The sequence below is a fragment of the Dipodascopsis tothii genome, assembly GCF_038497935.1.
Source record: "Dipodascopsis tothii strain CBS 759.85 unplaced genomic scaffold V1510scaffold_8, whole genome shotgun sequence".
NCBI classification, from domain to species: domain Eukaryota; kingdom Fungi; phylum Ascomycota; class Lipomycetes; order Lipomycetales; family Lipomycetaceae; genus Neoaidaea; species Neoaidaea tothii.
The window spans coordinates 450,732-471,941 of NW_027117992.1; the positions used below are offsets into that span (position 1 = coordinate 450,732).

The 21,210-nt window shown below is 56.4% G+C and overlaps 6 protein-coding genes across 6 annotated transcripts; 4 read left to right on the plus strand and 2 right to left on the minus strand.

Moving 5' to 3' along the window:
- Positions 1–396: 396 nt before the first annotated feature.
- On the plus strand, positions 397–2,926 carry V1510DRAFT_362796 (glycoside hydrolase family 3 protein; the record flags this gene model as incomplete). The annotated part of the gene is made up of 2 exons (XM_066931103.1): positions 397–466; positions 498–2,926. 2 exons carry the CDS (start codon positions 397–399, stop codon positions 2,924–2,926), a joined length of 2,499 nt encoding a protein of 832 aa, XP_066790204.1.
- A 770-nt stretch (positions 2,927–3,696) lies between these two features.
- On the plus strand, positions 3,697–5,737 carry V1510DRAFT_406544 (uncharacterized protein; the record flags this gene model as incomplete). The annotated part of the gene is made up of 2 exons (XM_066932383.1): positions 3,697–3,827; positions 3,889–5,737. 2 exons carry the CDS (start codon positions 3,697–3,699, stop codon positions 5,735–5,737), a joined length of 1,980 nt encoding a protein of 659 aa, XP_066790205.1.
- An 821-nt stretch (positions 5,738–6,558) lies between these two features.
- V1510DRAFT_362594 (major facilitator superfamily domain-containing protein) lies at positions 6,559–8,169 on the plus strand (the record flags this gene model as incomplete). Its single annotated transcript, XM_066931098.1, has 3 exons — positions 6,559–6,768; positions 6,801–7,830; positions 7,868–8,169. The coding sequence occupies 3 exons, from the start codon at positions 6,559–6,561 to the stop codon at positions 8,167–8,169; spliced, it is 1,542 nt and encodes a 513-aa protein (XP_066790206.1).
- V1510DRAFT_323346 (P-loop containing nucleoside triphosphate hydrolase protein) lies at positions 8,003–10,822 on the minus strand. The gene has a single exon (XM_066930790.1). The coding sequence runs from the start codon at positions 10,365–10,367 to the stop codon at positions 8,223–8,225; it is 2,145 nt and encodes a 714-aa protein (XP_066790207.1). The 5' UTR covers positions 10,368–10,822; the 3' UTR covers positions 8,003–8,222.
- Positions 10,823–13,107: 2,285 nt separating this feature from the next.
- Positions 13,108–15,610, minus strand: V1510DRAFT_414100 (glycosyl hydrolase). The gene has a single exon (XM_066933351.1). It carries the CDS (start codon positions 15,266–15,268, stop codon positions 13,211–13,213), a length of 2,058 nt encoding a protein of 685 aa, XP_066790208.1. The 5' UTR covers positions 15,269–15,610; the 3' UTR covers positions 13,108–13,210.
- Positions 15,611–16,550: 940 nt separating this feature from the next.
- Positions 16,551–18,336, plus strand: V1510DRAFT_414105 (general substrate transporter). Its single transcript, XM_066933352.1, has one exon. It carries the CDS (start codon positions 16,605–16,607, stop codon positions 18,186–18,188), a length of 1,584 nt encoding a protein of 527 aa, XP_066790209.1. The 5' UTR covers positions 16,551–16,604; the 3' UTR covers positions 18,189–18,336.
- The last annotated feature ends 2,874 nt before the right edge of the window (positions 18,337–21,210 follow it).

The window sequence follows — 21,210 nt, forward strand, 5'->3', positions numbered from 1 at the left end:
CCACTGCCACCCGACCAGACGCGGGGTGTCGGGTCCCAAGGCAGCCGCCGAATCGAACTGTCGCGGCCGCGCCGGAATGCGCCCAAAGCGGCCCACTTCAGCGCAAGCCACTCGCAGCACCGACGGCTTGGCGGCGTTCGGGCTAGCCCAGACGCCTGACCGTGCCCGCAAGCGACGTTACGTCAGCGCCGAATGCAACATTTATCCGGTCCGGCTCTTAGCGCAATCTACCGCAACCGCAGCCGACACTCTACAGCGACTAAACACGGAGCGGAGGAATACTCGGCCGCTGGGAGAACGGGCCAGGGCCCGCTCCAGGGCCCATTTAAACCGCGGGGATCTCTCGCAACCGTCACCGTCTTGCGACAGCCGTTCCAGATCGTCACCACAGCGACCATGAATCAATTGAACATCGAAGAGACCATCGAGCAGCTCACGCTCAAGGAGAAGGTCAGCCTTCTCTCGGGTACGTGCGTGCGCGGCCGCGCTGACCTCAGGCGTCGACTTCTGGCACACAGCATCGGTGCCGCGCCTGAACGTGCCGGCGATGCGCTTCACTGACGGCCCGAACGGCGTCCGCGGCACGCGCTTCTTCCGCGGCGTGCCTGCGGCCTGCTTCCCGTGCGGCACGGCCATGGCTGCCACGTTTGACCAGGACCTGATGGTCCAGGCCGGCGAGCTCATGGGCCACGAGGCGCTTGCGAAGGGCGCCCACGTCATCCTCGGCCCGACCGTCAACATGCAGCGCTCGCCGATCGGCGGCCGCGGCTTTGAGTCGTTCTCGGAGGACCCGGTGCTGGCGGGTGTCATTGCCGGCGCCGTGATCCGCGGCATCGAGAGCACCGGCGTCTCGGCTACGATCAAGCACTACGTCTGCAACGACCAGGAGGAGAAGCGCATGGCGTCTAACTCGATCGTCGGCCAGCGCGCGCTCCGCGAGATCTACCTGCTGCCGTTCCAGATCGCCATCCGCGAGGGCATGCCCAGCGCGCTCATGACCGCCTACAACAAGGTCAACGGTGTCCACGCCGCCAACAGCGAGTTCTTGCTCAAGGACGTCCTGCGCAAGGAGTGGGGCTGGAACGGCCTCGTCATGAGCGACTGGTTCGGCTGCTACACCACCGCGGAGTCCATCAACGCCGGCATGGCCATCGACATGCCCGGACCGACCGGCTTCCGTGGCCAGCTCGTCGAGCGCGCGATGGGTGCCGGCCTGATCACCGCCTCGACCGTCAACCAGCGCGTGCGCGAGGTGCTGACGCTCGTCAACCGCGCCATCGCCACCGGCGTGCCCGAGAACGCGCCCGAGGAGGGCCGCGACTGCCCCGAGACGAGCGCGCTGCTGCGCAAGATCGGCGCAGCCTCCGTGGTCGTCCTCAAGAACGACGCCGGCGTGCTCCCGCTCAAGACCGACAAGACCGTGGCTGTGATCGGCCCGAACGCCAAGTTCGCCGCCTACTGCGGCGGCGGCTCGGCCAGTCTGACGCCGTACTACGCCATCACGCCCTTTGACGGCATCGCGGCCAAGTTCGCTGACGTCAAGTACGTCAAGGGCTGCGACGGCCACAAGCTGCTGCCGCCCATTGGCGGAGACTTTGTCGCCGCCGACGGCACCACCGGCATGCACTGCCAGGTCTTCCTCGAGCCGCCGTCCGTGGCCGACCGCAAGCCCATCGACACGTTTTCGGTGACCAAGCTCGACATGCTTCTGGTCGACTACAAGCACCCCAAGATCACGCCCGAGTCCACGTTCTATATCACTTCCGAGGGCTCGTTTGTCCCGGAGGAGACCGGCGACTACCAGTTTGGCGTCTCGGTCTATGGCACGGCCAAGCTCTTCATCGACGACAAGCTCGTCGTCGACAACGACACCAAGCAGGTCCGCGGCTCGTCCTTCTTCGGTGCCGGCACCGTGGAGGAGACCGGGACCGCGACCCTGACCGCGGGCACCAGCTACAAGGTCAAGCTCGAGTTTGGCAGCAGCAACAGCTGCAAGCTTGTCGACCCCAACGGCGGCACCCAGTTCGACAACGGCGGCGTCAAGGTCGGCATGGTCCGCGTGCTCGACCCGGCGATCGAGATCGCCAACGCGGCCGCCGTCGCTGCCACCGTCGACCAGGTCGTGCTCTGCATCGGCCTCAACCTGGACTGGGAGTCCGAGGGCTACGACCGCTCGAACATGGACCTGCCGCCGCACACGAACGAGCTGGTCGCTGCTGTGGTCAAGGCTAACCCAAACACGGTCGTCGTCGTTCAGTCGGGAACGCCTGTCGAGATGCCATGGGCTTCGGACGTGTCTACGCTCGTCCAGGCCTGGTACGGCGGCAACGAGACTGGAAACGCGATTGCCGACGTTCTCGTTGGTGACGTCAACCCGTCTGGCCGTCTGCCGCTGACCTTCCCGGTCAAGGTCCAGGACAACCCGGCCTACCTCAACACGGCCTGCGACGTCCGTGACGTCGTCTACGGCGAGGGAATTCACATCGGCTACCGCTACTACCAGAAGGCCGGTCGCGCGCCACTGTTCTACTTTGGCGAGGGCCTCTCTTACACCTCCTTTGGCATCTCGGACCTCAAGCTTGCCCAGGCCGACGGCTCGGTCGAGCTCACGTTCACGGCGGGCAACACGGGCGCGCTCGACGGCGCTGAGGTCTTCCTGTTTTACGTCAGCCAGAAGGCCCCGGGCGCCGACCGCCCGGTGCGCGAGCTCAAGGCGTTCAAGAAGGTCGAGATCGCGGCCGGCAAGTCTACGGCAGTCTCTCAGACGCTGTCGATCCCGCACGCGACGTCTTACTGGAGCCTTGACGAGGACTCATGGATCTCTGAGAAGGACACTTACACCGTGACGGTGGTGTCGACGAGCAGCCAGACCGAGCTGGCGGCGTCGTTCACGACGACGTCGCAGCTGCTGTGGCGCGGCCTGTAGACGTGCGGTTGTGTCCGTGGCGCTGCTGTAACCTGGGCTGTTGTGTCTGTGGCGTGCCCGCGACTAGCAGGCTGTTACTGTGGCTTGTCCGTAACCGTGGCGCGCTTGTGACTGTGCCGGCTTGTCTGTGACCTTGTCCGCCTTAAGCCGCGCCGCCCATAGCCGAGCCATCTGTCTGCTCAATACATTTACATTCGAATGCACTCCATCGCCCGTTGGACAGCTGATACACCATGTCACCGTCCGGGTTGCCACAGCGTACCTGACGCGCCTGCTCACATCGGGCAACTCTCGCCGGAGCCGTGCGCGACGCGTGCGCGGGTGCACCGCCCTCACCGCCTCCACCGCCACCGGCAGAATACACGGCTATTTTGAATCACCACCCAGCTTCCGGAACATTTCGCGCCTGTAGAAAATACCCTTTTAGGTAATCCCACCCGTTAAAGTTCCGAACACACCTCCAACTGTCGTCTCCGCAGCTCCCATTAAACCTTTTTTGGATCGTGCGGGGTTCACCAGCTCCCCCGCCGCTCCTTCCACACCTTTGGCACTCTCCCAGGCGGGGCAACCGGGCCCAACAGCCTGATTTAGCCAGAAATTGACCCGGCCGGCACCCGACTCACGCACATACCTACCACCGATCCTGCGCACCCGTCCAACCCAGACATCGACCTGCGCGCGTGCTTTATTGATTGCGTCGCGGATATATCGGCCTCATGGGCGCTCTGACTCGGAAGACGTCGGCGAAAAAGCCGCCGTCGCAGCTCGCGATGGCTGTATCGCCTTACGAAAAACAAATGGGCAAGCTCGAGATCATCATCTGCCAGGACGGCGACGGCGGCTTCAACCCGCGCCGTAAAGCGAAGTGCTCGTGCCTCAACTGCCGTGCGAAGAAGCTCAAGTATGTGTTCCCGAGGCGCGGCTGACAACAGATGTGACGAGCAGCGGCCGACTTGCTCCAGCTGCAAGTCTCGGTACCTCACCTGCGAGTACCGCGATGCTGCCGAGAAGGCTACAGAGCCGCCGGCCGACACCCCGACCGACGTCGACCGTCTCGACGCCCTCAGCTCCTCCCCGACGGGCACCGTGGCCACAATGTACTCAGTTTCCTCGGTCGACAGCCGGATGGACGCGCTCTCGCCGTCGTTCTTTGGCCGGTTCGACGACACTGCCTCTGTCTCGACGTTTGAGTCTATGTCGAGCTGTGTCATGCCCAGTCCCAGTCTCAGCTCCGACAGCGGCTCGTTTGCTGAGCCCGGCGTCGAAGCAGACCTCATGCTATCACCCGAGTTCGTCAATCTCTCGGCTGTACCGGCCTCGCACAACCTGACTGCGGCAAAACTGCTGCAGTGGCCCGCCGTCAGCAAGCTCCTGCCACCCGAGTACCATTGTGAAGACGACATTATCATGTACACCGGCCCGAACCGTGCCGAGGTCGACGAAGACGTGCCGGTACTGCTATCGCCAAACGAACCCAACGCACTCGACCGCGTCTTTGACCTCAACATCCACAAACCGCTCTTGCGCTCCTTCCTCAAACGCGCGTACGCGTCCTACCCAATCATAGACATCTCGCGTATCGAGCGCATGTTCTTCACTGCCCGACTCATCCGCAAATACTCGCATCTTGACGGCGCTCTTATGGCCATCATCCTGGCAATTGGCGCCGAGACGCGCACCCTCGACGTGCGGGGCCTCGCGCCCGGCGAAGACCTGCGGTCCATACAGGCCGGGCTCTACAAAGTCGCTAGCAGCCTGATGACGTCGGTTACCCGCAAGCTGTCGCTCAAGACCGTCCAATACTGCATCTACATGAGCCTCTATGAGCTCATGCGGTTGCGGCCACTCGACTGCTACCGCCACATCCAGCACGCGTGGTCCAACCTGCAAGTCCTGTTGCGTATGCAGAAAGGCGCCGCGCTCTCCAGCGTCGACTACGATCTCAACCTGCGCTGCTACTGGTGCCTGTTTGTCCTCGACAGCGAGCTGCGAGCAGAGTTTCAGCTCACGCCTATGGGTATTGAGTCGTTTGAGTCCACCACCGATCTTCCGAAGGGCCAGTGCGAGTCCTCGGAAACTCTGGAGCTCTACGGCGGCATCGTGATCTGGTACTACTTCAATGCGCACATCGCCATCCGGCGATTGCTCAATCGCGTTCATTCAACGCTCTACACACAAGAGCCCGACGAGGCGCTCATGAAGCCTGGACTGCTTCTTGCGACAACGCATGAGCTCGAGTACCAGCTCGAAACGTGGCGGTCCAACCTACCACCGATGCTGTACTTCGAGAAAGACGAGCTCGCCGAGTTCCGTTGCGATGACGCCGACGATCCTGTCCGCCGCGCCACCACTTACTGCCGGTTCTTCCTCTTCCAGAAGTACCGCGCGGCACGCATCGTCATTAACCGGTTCTACCTCTACTTCGTCCTGCACTTTGCAAAGTCCTCGCAAGAAGACCCGCTCATTCTCGACCGGTATCGCGAGAAAGCCGTCCAGTGCGTCAACGACGAGACGGTCTCTATCCTCCCCATCAGCCCGAAGGATACCGAGTACCTTCTCGGCCAGTACTGCCCGTCAACGTTTTCGCTGCCTTCTGTATTTGTGCACGCAGTTGCCCTGATCGCCTGCTACATCGCCTCGGACAAGCTACCCGTCAACAAGACCGCTATCGAGGAGCAGCTCTCGTTTACGCTGCGAATCATCAATTCGAGTCTGGCGCCCTGGTTCGGTCTCGCGGCCGAACTGTCTGAACTTGTCAACTCGATGATCCGCAGCATCGCCACCGTCGCCTTTGACGACGTCTTGGCTTAGTTTTAATTATGTGGAGTTGGGTGTACATTAGCTTTATTGGACGATTATAAGGCTTAGCCTTTTCTTATCGATTGCCCAGGGTAGGGCCCCGCTGCTGCGGCTCCCGGGCCTGCCGGCAAAGCCACTGCCGGCAAAGCCACCGACCTCACCCGGGCCCACAGTCTTTGCAGCTTAGCTATAGGCTCGGATAAGCCCCTCGCGGCCTTGGCGCTTTGCTGCGTCGTGGCCATGTCTCCGAATCAGCTCCGTGCTGTTCGGGGCCGCCAAGCCGCAGCTGCTCCGGCTGCCTGCAGAGTGGACCACGCTGCTGGTCCCGGGCCCGCGGCAGCGGTTGCGGCGACGCGAGCCCATCCAAGTATGGTCTAGTCTCGACGCGCCCATAGCCACGATATGGCGCCCAGTCTTGGCTCGTGCTTGTATTAAGAATAAGCTTCACTATTGTTTGCCCAATCAGTCAAGGCGCCACACTGGTGCCCGCGCGGCCACCAACTTCAACCGGCAGATCCTGTTTCTCGGACCGGACCGTCAAATCAGACACCTGCAGCCTGCCGTTTGCCGCCTAGATCGCTGTGCCGCTCTGCCGGTCATAGGCCGGAAGAGGGCGCTATCAGATTGACAGTAGTCGTATCGAGTCTGGCAATGGCCGCTATCGTTCCGGCAGATACAAGATAGCATGACTGGTTATATAGGGTCTCCCCAGTCCTTATACTCTGTAAACCCTGCTTCTCGTCGCCATGGGACTCTTTAAAAACATGCGCTTCTTCAAGATGGAGGAGTACGAGACGGTCACCGTTGTCGGGTACAACGGTGAGGAGGTCGTCATGCCCGTCGAGGTCGAAGGCTATCAGCCCGAGCGCTGGCGCAAGATTGCCAACTTCTTCTGGGACACCTGGGATATGCCCCCAGTCCAGCGTCACTATGTGCGCAAGATCGACTTCTTCATCTTCTCGTATTCGCTCCTGTCGTATATTGTGAAGTCGCTCGACCAGAACAACTTCTCGAACGCGTACGTCAGTGGCATGAAGGACGATGTAAGTACGCGCTCGGCTGCGCTGACCTCCAGCTCAAGCTCTTCGGCCAGGAGCGCAACCTGTTCACGACGCTCTTCAACATGGGTTACCTCTCGGGCTCGGTGCCGAACCAGTTCATTATCAACCGCGTGCGTCCGTCACTGTACCTGCCTTTCTGCGAGCTCGTCTGGGGCGTGCTGACGACCGTCATTGCGGCCGCCCACAGCGCGCGCGTCATTTATGGCATTCGCTTTGTCTGCGGTTTTTTCGAGTCCGCGCTCTTTCCGTCGTTTAACGTCATTCTCGGTAGCTGGTATGCGCCGCCCGAGCTTGGAAAGCGCATGGCACTCTTTGAAGTCTCGTACGCCATCGCCGGCATGTTCTCGGGCTACCTCATGAGCGGCCTATACTCGACCATGAACGGCACTGGTGGCCTTGCGGCTTGGCGCTGGATGTTTATTTTCGACGGTGTCATCACCATCCCGATTGCGTTCCTTGGCATGCTCATGATCCCGGATTTTCCCCATACCACGCGCGTGCCCTGGCTCTCCAAGTGGGAGAAGGAGTACGGTATTCGCCGCGCGGCAGAGCTTGGCCGCGTCAAGCAGAAGCCTTTGACTGCGGCCGCCATCAAGGAAATCTTCTTGAAGCCGACAGTGTACTACGCCACCTGGCCGTACACTGCCAACTTCTTCGCATCATACACCGGCTACTTCAACCTCTGGCTGTCGTCGCTCAAGGATCTCTCCGTCCAGCAAGTTAACCTGATCCCGACCGCTGGCAGCGCACTCTCGCTCATAAGTTGCGGCATCATGCCAGTCATTTCAGACAAGTACCGCATCCGCTGGCAGTTTGGCGCTCTCAGCTCGGGCTTCTGTCTGCTTGGAGCCATCCTGCTGAGTGTGTGGTACCTGCCCGAGGGGGTGCTTATGTTTGCCAACCTTGTGCCCAATCTCGGCGCTCCGGGCCAGCCCATCATCATTGCATGGATGAGCGAGAGCTTCCAGGACAACACGGAGCTTCGGAGTATGATCATCGGCTTTGGCAACGTAATCGACTATGCCTTCCAGGCCTGGATTCCGCGTAAGTGTCTGCTCGATCCCGACATTGCTAACCGCAGTCGTTGTCTACCAGACCAACCAGGCGCCGCACTACAAGTACGGCTACCAGATCTCGGCCATGATCTATGCACTCCACATCATCTCGATCGTTATGTTCAGCTTCCACGTGAAGAGCTACCACCGCAAGCGTGGCATGATCATGAACGAGTTCGGTCTGCCTGTTCCGCTGGAGGAGCTCGGCTCCGAGGGCAGCATTGTAATCCGCGACGGCTCCTCGATCGAAAACATCGAGAAGGGTCTGGACTCCAAGTCGCTGCCGAAGGAGAACGTGGCGGTGAAAGTGGCCACGCTCGATGGCTAATGCCCTGTTTGTATTTGTGTAATTGCTGCATCTTTCGCCTGAAGAGCGTGTAATCATCCATTGAGTCTCCGCCGCACATCCTGCTCGAACCCACTGATGCCGTCAGTTTGGACCCGAAGGCCACCTTTGAATATGCGGTAGACGGCATGCCGCGAGCCCTCCACGTCCTCGGACTCCTCCACCACCGCACGTATAAAGTGCCGGTCGTGTGTCGCCAAGATTACTGCTCCCTCGTACGACTTCAGAGCCTCGGCTAGTGCCTCGATGGTGTGGTAATCAAGGTGCGTGGTAACCTCGTCTAGCACCAAGAGATGCGGATTCGATCGCAGTTCCAGTGCGAGCCCAAGCCGGACGAGCTGACCGCCAGACAGTACGCCGACAGCCGTATCCGAGGCAGTGCGGCCAACTAATCCTAGCCCGGACAGGAGCGTGCGTGCGGCTTGCTCGTCCATTTCTGTTCCGGAGCGCACCAGCTGGAGCGCAGTAGCACCAGGATCACGCGAGCCTAGCTCGATGAGCTCATCTGTCCGATGTTGCGAGTAGTAGCCAATCTTAAGGCGTGGATGGTGTTCTACAGTCCCGCGCGAGGGCCGGAACTGGCGCATGATCAGCTTCAGCAACGTCGACTTTCCGCAGCCGTTCCTCCCCACTAAGCCGAGTCTATCCCGCGGAAACACAGTCAGACTGACGTCTGCCAACGTGTCCTGCTCCGCGCCCTTGTATCGTACACTCGCATGTTCTACGGCCACGAGAGAGCCCGGCATTTTGAGCTCCGCCGGCGGAGGGATCTGGATCTTTCGATGCACCTCGTCCACGATCACTTCGATCTCGGCTCTTGCAGTTAGATGAAACCCGGCCAGGTCGCGGCTGCGTTTGAATCGTGTCCCCTTAGCCGACGTCTCTACGCCGGTTCGGTTCTCCAACTTCTTCTGCCGGGACTTTGCCTGTCGCAGCTTGTTGTCGTCCCCTGTGGCCTTGCCGACTTGTTTGTTTGTCTGGATCGTCTTTCGGAGACGATCGACCTGCTTCGTCTCGTTTTCCTTGAGCTTTTCCAGATGTATCTTCTTTTTCTCGAGCTCTTCTTCGTAGAACGAGAGGTTACCGGGAAAGTACTCGAGCTTGAAGTCCTTGACCAGCACCAACTCCTCACAAATATTGTCCACAAAATCCCTGTCATGAGAAACAACCAGGACGGTCGGTCCCTCCAGCTCTTGCAGATAACTCTCTAGCCAGAGAATGCCACGGATGTCCAGGTAGTTTGTGGGCTCATCCAGGATCAAGAGATCGCAGGATTGAATCAATGTGGCTGCGAGCAACGCCCGCATCTTCCATCCGCCCGACAGCGTTTCAAAGGTCTGTTGCTTTCTCGCATCAGAGAACCCAAGGTGCTCCAGCATCTCTGTCGCATTCTCGGCAATTTGTCTGGCCGGTCGTGCCTCCAGCTGCTCATCCACAACCGCGATGGCGTCGACAGCCTGGTTGTACCAAATATCGAATTCCGGAGCGTCCGCGTCCACGTCCCCTTCTAACTGGGCCGCCGACTCTGCGGCCTCCTTTTCAGCCTGCAACAGTGCCTTCCGTGCCTGTAGGCCCCGTGATCCACTTCGTAGCTGTGCCAGCTGCTGAATCCGCTCAAGCGAGTGCATCATTTTTCCATGCTTGATAGCTCGGTGTGCTCTGACCAGCGCTACCGGATCCGAGCTCACCAACGCCTGGTGCAGGGCATCTTGCTGCCTGACGAGGTCCGCGCGAAATGTGTCACAGGCCTGCACATACTTGAGCACCGGCATGGTTTCGTCTGGCAGGTGCAACTTTGCGGAGTTAATCTCTCCATGCTCGGCGTTCACGCCGTTCTGTTCGCTCGTGCGCGCCGTTGTCTGCAGGAGAGCCGCGATCCGCATTGACTGCGGCACTCCCGCAATCAGCTTTTCGGATATCGAGCGCAACAATGTTGATTTTCCCGCTCCATTGCTTCCAGTTAAACAGTACTTTGTGCCTGGCTTCAGCTTCAGGTTGGCGTCCACCAGTAACTTTGTGTCACTAGAACGTTTTGCTCCACGTAGCTTGACACCACCCTCTTCTGTTGTTAGGCGCTCCAAACTTAGACTGAGCCCATCGATGTCCAGCTCGCTTCTTTGCGACTCGGTCACCAGATGGAACCGCGTCTGTTGGCAGGATGCCACGATGCGGGTATCCATAAGTGTATCCGTCGTGCGTACTCGTGATCTAAACGGCTACGCGTGTTTACAGAGGATCCCACATGCATTCTGCGCGTGCTCTTGTACAAGCCGCTGTATTCTGAGTCCAAATTAGTCATCCCAGCATCAGCGGACTTAAGCAAAAATTCCGGTCAGACCAGCCACGCTACATTACATGACCAATGCAGGATGCGAGAATCAGGAGTTTTTTGCGTAAGCGGATGGCCTGTAAGATTCTGTAGATCGGGGGATGGAGGGATATCCCGCGATTTCCTCCCATCGGAATCGGCCTGGGGGGGAGGGGGGCGGCGCTTCCTTGCTATCGGATAAACAGTTGCTCCGCTAGTAGATACGTAGATATCTGAGATTATTGATAACTCGGCGCAGCTCTGAAAAGTTCCGGGCAGGAAACGTGGTAGCAGATGCAGACTACAAGCAGCGTCGGCTTGCTCTTCACACGTATACATGAGTCGAACGTCTGCAGCATCCCAGCCGCGAGCCCCGCACCCGCCCAGAGTACCTCCGATGTCGCGCTTGACGTTTTTGTGACGCAAACTCTTTTTTGGTCCAATAACCTGCTGCAGGGCTAAATTGTGCCTGAGAGGGGCACATGCAGTTTGCGGGGGCATGGGCAAAACGGTCAGGCACCGCTGCCTTCCAGCTGGCGAATTCCGTGACGCGACACCAAGTCCTGAACTGTCTCGGTAAAAGCCGGTCACGTTTGGGGAACGTGCTTGTCTTGTTTAAGCAGAATGTGGGGTCAAATGAAAAATAGCTAAGCTTTCGTGGGCCGGTGTCCAAAGAAGGCAGCCCAGTTCGGACCTAGTAGTCGCAACGTCATGCCCAAACTCAACTCCATGACGTCGAGTAAGGTACCGACCATACGGCTACTACCCGACGCCGAGCACTCATGTCGTCGGCTATCGTACCACAGGCTCATTTCGCCAAATCTCTTCGTCTGTTACCGAAATGGACCTCGGAAGTACTACATACCGAGGTACCGAAGACCAGCCGTCGTCGCAGACCGGAGGCTTAGCTGGCTTCAACCCCACATTCACCAAACCCGGTATTGGAGACGGCGAACTCGTCAGGCACGCTACCATCGGATCCCGTCAGCCATTGGGCGGTCACCATACAGATCTTTTATCAAGCAGTTGAATCATATTCGATCCATTACCCCGCGCCCGTAACACCAAGAGCCTCGCCTACTGTCTTGATGGCGCCCCACTCAGTGCTACTTTCGTCCCCTCATCTCCGGCTGGCCCGATCGCCAGCAGGTTCGAGAAACGGCTGTGCCGACCGACTACCGAGGTACATTTCGTTCAACGCTGGGTGCTGTAGCGTGCAATTCTCCGGTTACTGCTTGTGGTCGCAATAGGATTAGCGCGTATTTTGTCCTCCGTTAACTCACTAGTGTTGTTACCTGTGGGGGTGATCAACAGAGTGCTACCTACGGAGAATCCCCAGGCCGAACGCCAGACTCGACGGGGTGGCGGTCAGACTGGCTGACAGCTTTGGGTTCACTCTACAAACGAATATTCAGTAAGCCGACTTGTCGTACGGCCCTGTGGCTGTCAGGCGCACCTGCAAATCGCGAACTGACAGCGGCGTCAGACCAAAAGCACATCAGACAGACTCTGCTGGCGCCACCCATGTCCGCCTGTCGTGCGGATCGTCGCGCCCCACTCGTCGGAGATGTTCCGGGCAGTCCGGAGATAAACAACTACCGCTAGCAACTCGCGACCACTGCATCCGAACCTCGGCCGGCGCGCGCTATCCGCCCGCCTAGCTGTCGACTCCTGGTTGCACAGGCGCTGCGCGGTCGCATGCCGCCTGGCCGCATGCGAGCACGCGCCATCCTTCACAACCGCCCATGAGCCATGTTTAAGCTAAGTAACCTGCCATGTATTCGACCGGATGCGCAACAATCGGCCCGATGAGACCCTATTGCAGCTAGAAGCGCCGTGCTGCCGCCAGTCGCGGCGGGCTGGCCCGACCACCTTAGGTAGCAGCTCTTTCCCCCGCGGCGCTTGTGTAGCCCCGCGTCGGCCCGACATCGGACCGGTGGTCCGCTCCTCCGTCTTGGCTGGTTGCGCGAATTTAACAATAGACGACGTTTTGGGCTAGCCTGAGTATTTACAGAGAGACCCCACTTCCGAAGATTTTGCCATGCTGCAAGCGCCCTGAGACTGGCTCAAAAGTTTAAGGATAGCGCCAGTTGCATACGGTAATGTGGGATGTGCGTCTTCCCTTTGATCCGGTCGGGTAAGGTTATTGTGCGGTCGGTAACCTCCGACCGGAACAATAGAGCAGGTTCATACACTCGGAACATCCATACGCTTATTGTACTGGGGCCGTGCGATGCCCCGCGTACTCATTTGCCCCGCGTGTTTCCGATAACCTAACCCATAGAGGTACCATCTGTACCCGCTAGAGACCACCGAACGTACCTTTGAATTTTAACTGCCCCTCATCCCTTTTTGGAAATATATTTTTGGCACCGCGTTTGGGGCCCACCGTCCGCGAAGAACAGGGCTGGCCGGATTCCTGTCAGACCAGATAGAAGCGGGGAGGAAGCTTACGCGTTGTCATTACCGCTGGGTACAGGCATTTCGTTTAAACTGCCACGATGTGGGTTCTACTTGGCAATGTGCGGTACCGGTTCTCCAATTGAAGAGAGGTCACGGAGAAATGATGTTCCCGTTCTAGATTTCGCCCAGTTTTTGCTACGCTGGTCGTATTTTTTTTCACTTCACCAAAAAATCAAATTTATTCGAACTAACTCATTGTGCCCCCTCGGCAGGAAACCGCCAAGCAGACAATTGAACCACATATTCTTAAACCTAAACCCAGGCCGAAGTCACCGGCGTGACCTTCAGCGACACATTCTTCGCAGTACCAGTAGAGAAGAGAGCCAGCTTGGTGTCGGCGCTGGACGGGAAAATTTGAGCAGTGATCACTGACTCACCCACGTTGCCAAACACCTCGACCGACGACCAGTCGAGCAGAATGCGCAGCTTCACCGAGCCATCTTTCTGCTTGCTGAGCGGACCGTAGTACACACCGGGGAAGCTTGTGCTAAACTCGACATCACCCGACGCCTGACGGTCCACAAACATAGTGGCCTTGGCAGGGTCATAGCCAATCGACGTTCTCTGTGTCTTGCCATCGGTACGCACATCGATACCAAATTTGCCTGAAACAGGAGTGAACTGCAGCGTAATGTCGAAGAGCTTGCCGGTCACTGGTAGAGTCACGTTCTGCTTCGACAAGTTAGACCAGGTCTTACTGTATGGCTTGGTCTTCTCCAGCGAGGCCAAGTTCATCTGCGGCTGCTGCACCAGCTTAGCGGCACCAGAGATTGTCTTCAGTGTCATAAGTCTCGGAACGCTCATAGCGCTACGCCAGGGAGTAGTGGGGATCTCGGCGCCGTACGCCCAGCTGCTCATCCAGCCGACCGAGACACGCTCGTAGGTTGAGAGGCCATTGTAGGTCGCAGCGGCGTAGTAGTCAGGACCGTGGTCGACCCAGTTAGCCTCCGGCGGAAGCGAGCTGTTCGAGAACAGGATCTGGCCGACCTGAAGATGGCCGTAGCCACCAGTCGACTTGTCCACGATCTCAATGTATCCCGACTTGCCGATCAGGTCGCTAGTGTCCCACTGCTCCCAAATGACATCGCCACCGCTGACACCAGTGGTGGTACGTACAACCGCACCGTTGACCACGAGGTTCATTGCAGTCTCGGTGTCACTAGCAGTGCCATAAGTCGTCGCATTGTATGGGTTGTAGCAGCAACCAAACTGGTAAATGACATAGTTGCTGGAAATTCTGAAAGTGGGAGAAGTGAGTGTACCGACAGTTGCGTCGCCGTCTTGGAGCGTCAGCACCGTGCCATCTTCCGGACCCTGGCCCACAAGGTCACCCGTCGCAGTCCATCCGGCCGCAGCAAACGTTGACTGGCTCCAGTCAGCAAACACCTCACTATTGCTAGGAGGCTCCTGCTCGTATACATTGTTGCTGTCGGCAGTGAAGTGTGTACCGTTAAAGCCACCCACGACGTACTGGGTGGCAGAGCCAAGACGGTAAGGTACGGCAGGTCCGCCAGGGTTGATTCCAATCATCATCACCCATTTCTCCGCATTGCGCTTCCCGTCGACCAACAGAGGGAACAGGTTCGGGCACTCCCATTGGCCCCCAACCGCATTCACAGGACCAAACTCGCTGACGTTTGTCCAGTCCTTGAGGTCACTGGAAGTGTAGATCAGCAGTTTGTGGAGGTCGGCCAGTGACACCACCATAACCCATTTGGTGGTCTCAGCATGCCAAAACACGAACGGATCACGGAACTGCTGATACTGGTCTGCGTACTGGCTCGGGGGCTCGTGGATCACTGGGTTCTCAGCGTACTGGGTCCAGGTCAGGCCATTGTCCGTGCTGAAGGCAATAGACTGAGATTCTTGACCGTTCAACACGGCCTTGCCGTTCGCGAGTGTTATGTCTTGCTCATAATTAGACGTGTACACCGCCACCAACGGCGGCTTAGACTTGCTGCCGAAACCACTGCTTCGCTTGCTGTCAAAGACAGCACTACCAGAGTAGATCATCTCTGTCAGCGCCCCTGACGCATCTTCGTTTGCTTTGATGGCAATGGGCAGCTGCTCCCAGTGCGTCAAATCTTTACTTGTTGCGTGGCCCCATGACATGTTTCCCCATGTAATACCGCCATAGTTGTACTGGTAGAACAGGTGATACACTCCGTCATGGTAGAGCAGACCATTCGGATCATTCATCCAGTTTTTCTCCGGGGAAAAGTGAAACTGGGGTCGGTAGGTCTCCTTGTAAGACTCAGCTGCAGCCATAGCGGCTAGGGCGCTGCTCGCAATGACGCCGCGCAAAAGCATTTTGTTCAGTAGCTAGGTTCGCGTACGAGGACTTGTGTCAACGTACGTTTAGGTAGAGTGTTTTCTTTGCAGACTTGTTTCAATGTTAACTGCCTTGCCGTCATCCGATGGCAAATTCCTCTCTCTTTATCCATCTCGCCATGTATTTTCACAGCCAATTTGAGAGCGTTGCAGCTGTAGTTTCGTTACCTGACAGCGGCATTTCCAAAAAACGCGGCAGGTGGAGCAGTGCGGAGACTTCTTAGTCCCGGGTGGAGACGGTATCAGCTAGGTAGTGCGAGTAACGAGGAGGGAGACGCGGGATGGAGGTCTAGTGAACGGCTCGTTGGGGCACAGCCGATCTGTCTAGATGTTTGCAGAACGCCGGCGAGAGCGAGTTACCATGATTCGCATCGACACACTCCTCAAGCGCCAACTCGTTGCGGGCCCGCGAGCCACCATGGGCCTGCTACGTCACAACTAACACTACAGGAATAGCGCCCCGGCCTCCTGGGGCCACGCGCGGTACCTCTGCCCCTCCGTCGAATGAGACTACAGTGCGGGGAATCGTCCTCTAGTGTAAATTGGTCAATGCGAAGTGGCGGCGTCACGGGCCGATTTTCTGCACCTTCTGACCTTGGGGACAACTAGTCGAAACTTTCATCGGGCATTGCCATTAGCAAATACTTTTTCAAACTCTCTTTTTGCATGAGGCTTAGCGTAGGACCTCACCGGATTATCTAGCCCTCCGAGACATACCAATGGCAAGTATTCACCCCGCAACCCCATGTTAGTTAGCTGCTGTCTGATGCTGCTACGCATTTCACTTGTGTCCAGACTCTAGCGCCCCGGAGCGGGTTATCTGGCCCTCCGAGACAGCTTACAAAGAATATCGCTCTAATTTTTTACCGCCACTAGACCCCAGTCACAAGGAGCGTCTCTTGACATGGTGTGGTCGCTCGTATGACCCCTCCTCTAAGCCAAAAAGAAATGTTCTGCGTTATTACAGAACTTGCGACCATCCCTACTGAAGTCATATGCTTCCGGAGCGCAAAAAGTTTTTTTTTCGGCCCGCGATTCGGAGAACCACGCTAATGTACACTACCCCGCCTCCTTCCCCTCCCATTGTGGGGAATAGCGCTGTGGAGACAATTAAACTCGAAAAGTAATTTTTTGTACGCGCTTCGGACTATCTGTTTATACGGCCCAGAATGTTAATCCGGTGCCGTATTCACTCAAGTCAATTCCCCAGTTCACAGTATATATTTCGCATATTTTCCGCCTTTTTTTTTCTCTCATCGCAGAATTCAATCAGTGAACAGTCTTTCTATAGTCAAGACACTTTTACATTTTCGAAATGGGTCTCATGTTCAAGAACCCCGAGCCCTCGGCTGGCAAGTCGTGGGCTGCCATTCTCATTGGTCTGTTTGTTGCTTTTGGTGGCATTCTCTTTGGTTATGACACTGGTACCATCAGTGGTATTACTGCCATGGACTACTGGCAGAACTTGTTCTCCACTGGTTTCAGAGACACCACCGGACATCTGAACATCACTTCAAGCCAGAAGTCGGAGATTGTCTCGATCCTGTCGGCTGGAACCTTCTTTGGTTCGCTCGGCGCTGCCCCTGTTGGTGACAGCATCGGTCGTCGTTATGGTCTCATCGCCTCTTGTGGTGTCTTCTGTGTTGGTGTCGCTCTCCAGACCGCCGCCACCAAGATTCCTATTTTCGTCGCCGGTCGTTTCTTCGCTGGTCTTGGTGTTGGTCTCCTGTCCGCTCTGGTGCCCCTTTACCAGTCCGAGACGGCTCCTAAGTGGATCAGAGGTCTCATCGTCGGTTCCTACCAGCTGGCCATCACCATTGGTCTGCTTCTTGCTTCCATTGTTGACAACGCCACTGCCGACCGCCAGGACACCGGCTCGTACCGTATTCCCATCGCGATTCAGTTCGCCTGGGCTATTGTGCTTGTCACCGGCATGTTCATCCTGCCCGAGACTCCTCGCTTCATGATCAAGAAGGACAGACACTCCGACGCCATTAAGTCGCTTTCCAAGATTCGCAGACTGCCCCAGGACCACGGCGCTCTCCTTGACGAGCTGGCTGAGATTCAGGCTAACCATGAGTACGAGCTCTCGCTCGGCAAGGCCAGCTACCTTGACTGCTTCCGCGGTGGTATGCTTAAGCGTCTTCTCACTGGCTGTGCTCTGCAGGGTCTCCAGCAGCTTACTGGAATCAACTTCATCTTTTACTACGGTACCCAGTTCTTCAAGAACTCTGGTTTCAGCAACTCGTTCACCATCAGCTTGATCACCAACTGTGTGAACACCGCCTCCACTTTCCCTGGTCTCTATGCCATTGACAAGTGGGGACGTCGTCCTGTCCTTCTTTGGGGTGCCGTTGGCATGTGCGTTTCGCAGTTCCTTGTCGCTATTCTCGGTACCACCACCACCAGCCAGGACGCTGAGGGCAACATCATTGTCCACAACGTTGCTGCCCAGAAGGCCGCCATCGCGTTCATTTGCATTTTCATTGCTTCTTTCGCCGCCTCGTGGGGTCCTGTTGCCTGGGTCGTGACCGGTGAGATCTACCCGCTCAAGTTCCGCGCCAAGGCTCTGTCGATGACCACTGCCACCAACTGGCTCCTGAACTGGGCCATTGCCTACATGACCCCCTACCTGGTCGACTACGGTCCAGGCAACGCCAACCTCCAGTCGAAGATTTTCTTTATCTGGGGAGGGTGCTGTTTCATTTGCATTGCATTTGTCTACTTCTTCATCTACGAGACCAAGAACCTGACTCTCGAACAGGTGGACGAGCTTTACAACGAGGTCCCGTCTGCTCGCCAGTCGGTCGGCTGGAAGCCGACTATCACCTTCACTGAGATCCAGGAGGCTGCCGTCGGCGAGAAGCCTGAGAAGGCTCAGCATGAGGAGGAGGCCTAGATTGCGCGGACTTTTGGTTTAATGAAGCAAACTAGTTAATATGATGATAGTTGATTATGTGTAATTTGATATTCTGTTTTTTAGATTGATTCGGTAGCATACATAGCATCTCTGCCATGTCCTAAATGAATTTATCATTCGTTTCTTACAAGTATTCCAGATACTCTTTCCCTGGCCTCATGGCAGTAGAATGTTTAGGTGGCCAGCCTAAGACTTCTGTTATCTCACGTATGTAACCTGACGTCCACAGTCGTGGTCACGAGGACTTTACAGGATCGGTGAGGATCCGCCCTGGTGCTTCGTATTTTTATTCTAAGCCGATGCGGACCACCCTTGTGCACCAACCCGAATCATTCCGGAGGGGTACGCTCAAGTACCACTTTACGCCGCCACAAATCACTTGATGCCGTCCCGCCGGTAGCGGGCTCGGGCTCCTTTGAACGTATGGTTGGACTAACTAGCCACAATTGTACTATGTACATGTACGCGCAGAGCACGCATCTCCTTCTGGAGAAGTGGGGGTATTGCTGCAGCTGTGCTAGTAGCCAAAGCCAGCCGTGTGATGGCGGGGAAAGCACGGTCATCGCGGACAATCTTCGGCCGCTACATGCATACTAAGGTCTTGATCACAGAATGCTGCTGTCGATCGTCATGAGCTGTGCCGCTCCAACTTTTCTGTCGTGGGCCTGTGTGTAGACCCCATGACCTGTTGGTCAAAACTATAAGCCGTTATCCTGAATAGAGTATGACCGTGAAGCGAATTCTATCGCGTAGCAGCTTGCTACTGTGCGTTAACTGTTGCGACCACCGGCGTTTGCTCGGCCTGCGCTCGGGGCATAAATGAACAACACATTTCCGAATACGCTCACGTGGCCTGCAGAGTTTCTCGTGGTGCAGCTACCGAGCTCACGTGTTCTTGTGTGCAGCTGTAACAAACTAACGACTAGTTGAGCTTACGCGCAAATGTCTCGTGATCTGAGTTCATGTGACTCTAAATCCGTGGCCGGTCGTACGCTCACCTGGCGCGGCTTCTGGTCAAGCGACGGCCACTGATGTTTTTCCGGTGCAGCCGGATTCTTGGCCCATACAAGCACTTCGCATTTGCCAAGCGGGCTTGGCATTTCTCGTCTACGAGATTGCTGGTCTCGCGACCGTGACCATGGACGTGATTTATCAGGGTTCGTGCGTGTAGTAGATGTCCAAACCAGTCGCGAAAACAAGGCTACAACACGCGGATGCGCAATCATGTGACGTGATCTGCTGCGGATTTGTAAGTAGACAGGTTAGATCTTATTTGTGCTTGACAGCTAAGTGGGCTTTGCCCAAAACTACGCTCGCTGTGACTTAAATCCGCCAGCACCATTTGCGGCTTTAGTACACCACTTGACAAGCCCGGTTGGGACCCTAGAACATGCGACCACCCGTCGAGATTAATTGTAAGCGATGTCAAAACAATAGAACACTGTCGCGCTCGTTTGAAGCACCCTAATCAGGTAGTGCCACAATAAGTACGCGTACACAGCACAACGGAATGCCTGCGTCGTGGTACGAACATGGTATGTGCTGCCGCAACACCAAAGTGGATCGTTTCGTGCGCAATTTCTATCTTCGTTTCTTATGAAATTGATCTGCCTATATGAACTTGATGAACCTCCTCTTGCCACTGAAATTCCAGTTTTATTCTCCGGCACTGGACCTAATTTTTTTTGCCGGCCGCGTCATCCTCCGCCTCCGGTCGCCCACCTCGAAACATATCATTACCGCTCTAAAAACATCAATTCTGAACTCATGCCGCCGCAGAAACTCGCAGAGAGTCTCTGAAGATAGCCCTTCTTAGTGACCCAGTTTATGACGTTGCAAGTCTGGCTTTGCGATCCAGAAATGCAGAAACTTCAATTATGGCCCTAGGGCTCGAGTGAATAAAATATAATCATTAAAGTTGCTGACAGCATACATTTTTGGGGCACGCGCACCAGTGGTGCGCAGCCCACCCAGTCTAGCTGGCGTTTGAACCAGTCTTCATTGGTAATTATGACAGCGGCGTGGCGACACAAGCTTCTATAGAAGTGCTCTTTGAAGTCGCACGGCTTAGTGCGCTCCTTTTTAAGCTATAAATCGAATACATTCAGTGACTTCGGTCCACTACAACAGACGTGCTGCGGTGTTCCATGTTAACGTATGAAGGGCCTTGGTCTGAGAGTCAGGTAATCTCTGCCTCATTAGCCGGGTGGTGACATTTGTAAAGTGACACTGATGTCCTACAATGCCGGCTAGAATGCCAGACGACTCTGAATTATCTATTTGATTGTTTATCGTTCGTTTCGTAGCTTTCATACACCCCGATCGGGTCTCAACTTGCGGGCAATTCCGTAGTCTGGTGGGTCTGTATAGGCTGCTCTCGTAAGATACCGGCTGCGTACCGCTTTATGTAGCTATCTATACAGACGCGTGTATGATTTGTTGGTGGAAATAGCTCTGCAGTAAATATCCACCTCATGGGTAGACTTAATTCAGAAAGGTACAACAGAATCAGTGTGTAGGTTCAACCTAGTGAATAGCCCTCTAACTGGAACTCATTTCTGCCACCCGGGGATCATCGTCAGTCTCTGGGCAGCCGGCAACAGCCGCCTTGGCTTGGGGCTTTGATGGTTCGTGTGTTTTCTCCTCGGCCCGGAGTCTGAGTGCTGCATCAAGATTTACATGCTCTTGGGTGCCAAGGGACGAGTAAGATCGTTTACATAGGAGCCGCCGCTGTTGTCCCATGTCTAGACCGTATCAGTGGTGAAGCTGACGACGCCATTGATTTTAAATCTGATTGCGCCATAGCTAGAGTCATCGCTAGAAGCATAATCATCAGTCCAACATTTCCTCTACCGCATTTTTACTGAGTCGTGACTAGAAGCGTCTAGCGGGCCAAGAACCTCACTCAAGCTTTTTGCATTTTGTCGAACGTTTATCCAGCATCGCGCTCCCCACCGAAGCTCTTGACCTAAACGAACGGCACGGATACCGTTGAATCGAG

Excerpts from the sequence above, each read along its gene's own strand:
- V1510DRAFT_414105 (XM_066933352.1), top strand. The coding sequence starts at position 16,605 with ATGGGTCTCATGTTCAAGAACCCCGAGCCCTCGGCTGGCAAGTCGTGG.
- V1510DRAFT_323346 (XM_066930790.1), bottom strand. The coding sequence starts at position 10,367 with ATGGATACCCGCATCGTGGCATCCTGCCAACAGACGCGGTTCCATCTG.
- V1510DRAFT_414100 (XM_066933351.1), bottom strand. The coding sequence starts at position 15,268 with ATGCTTTTGCGCGGCGTCATTGCGAGCAGCGCCCTAGCCGCTATGGCT.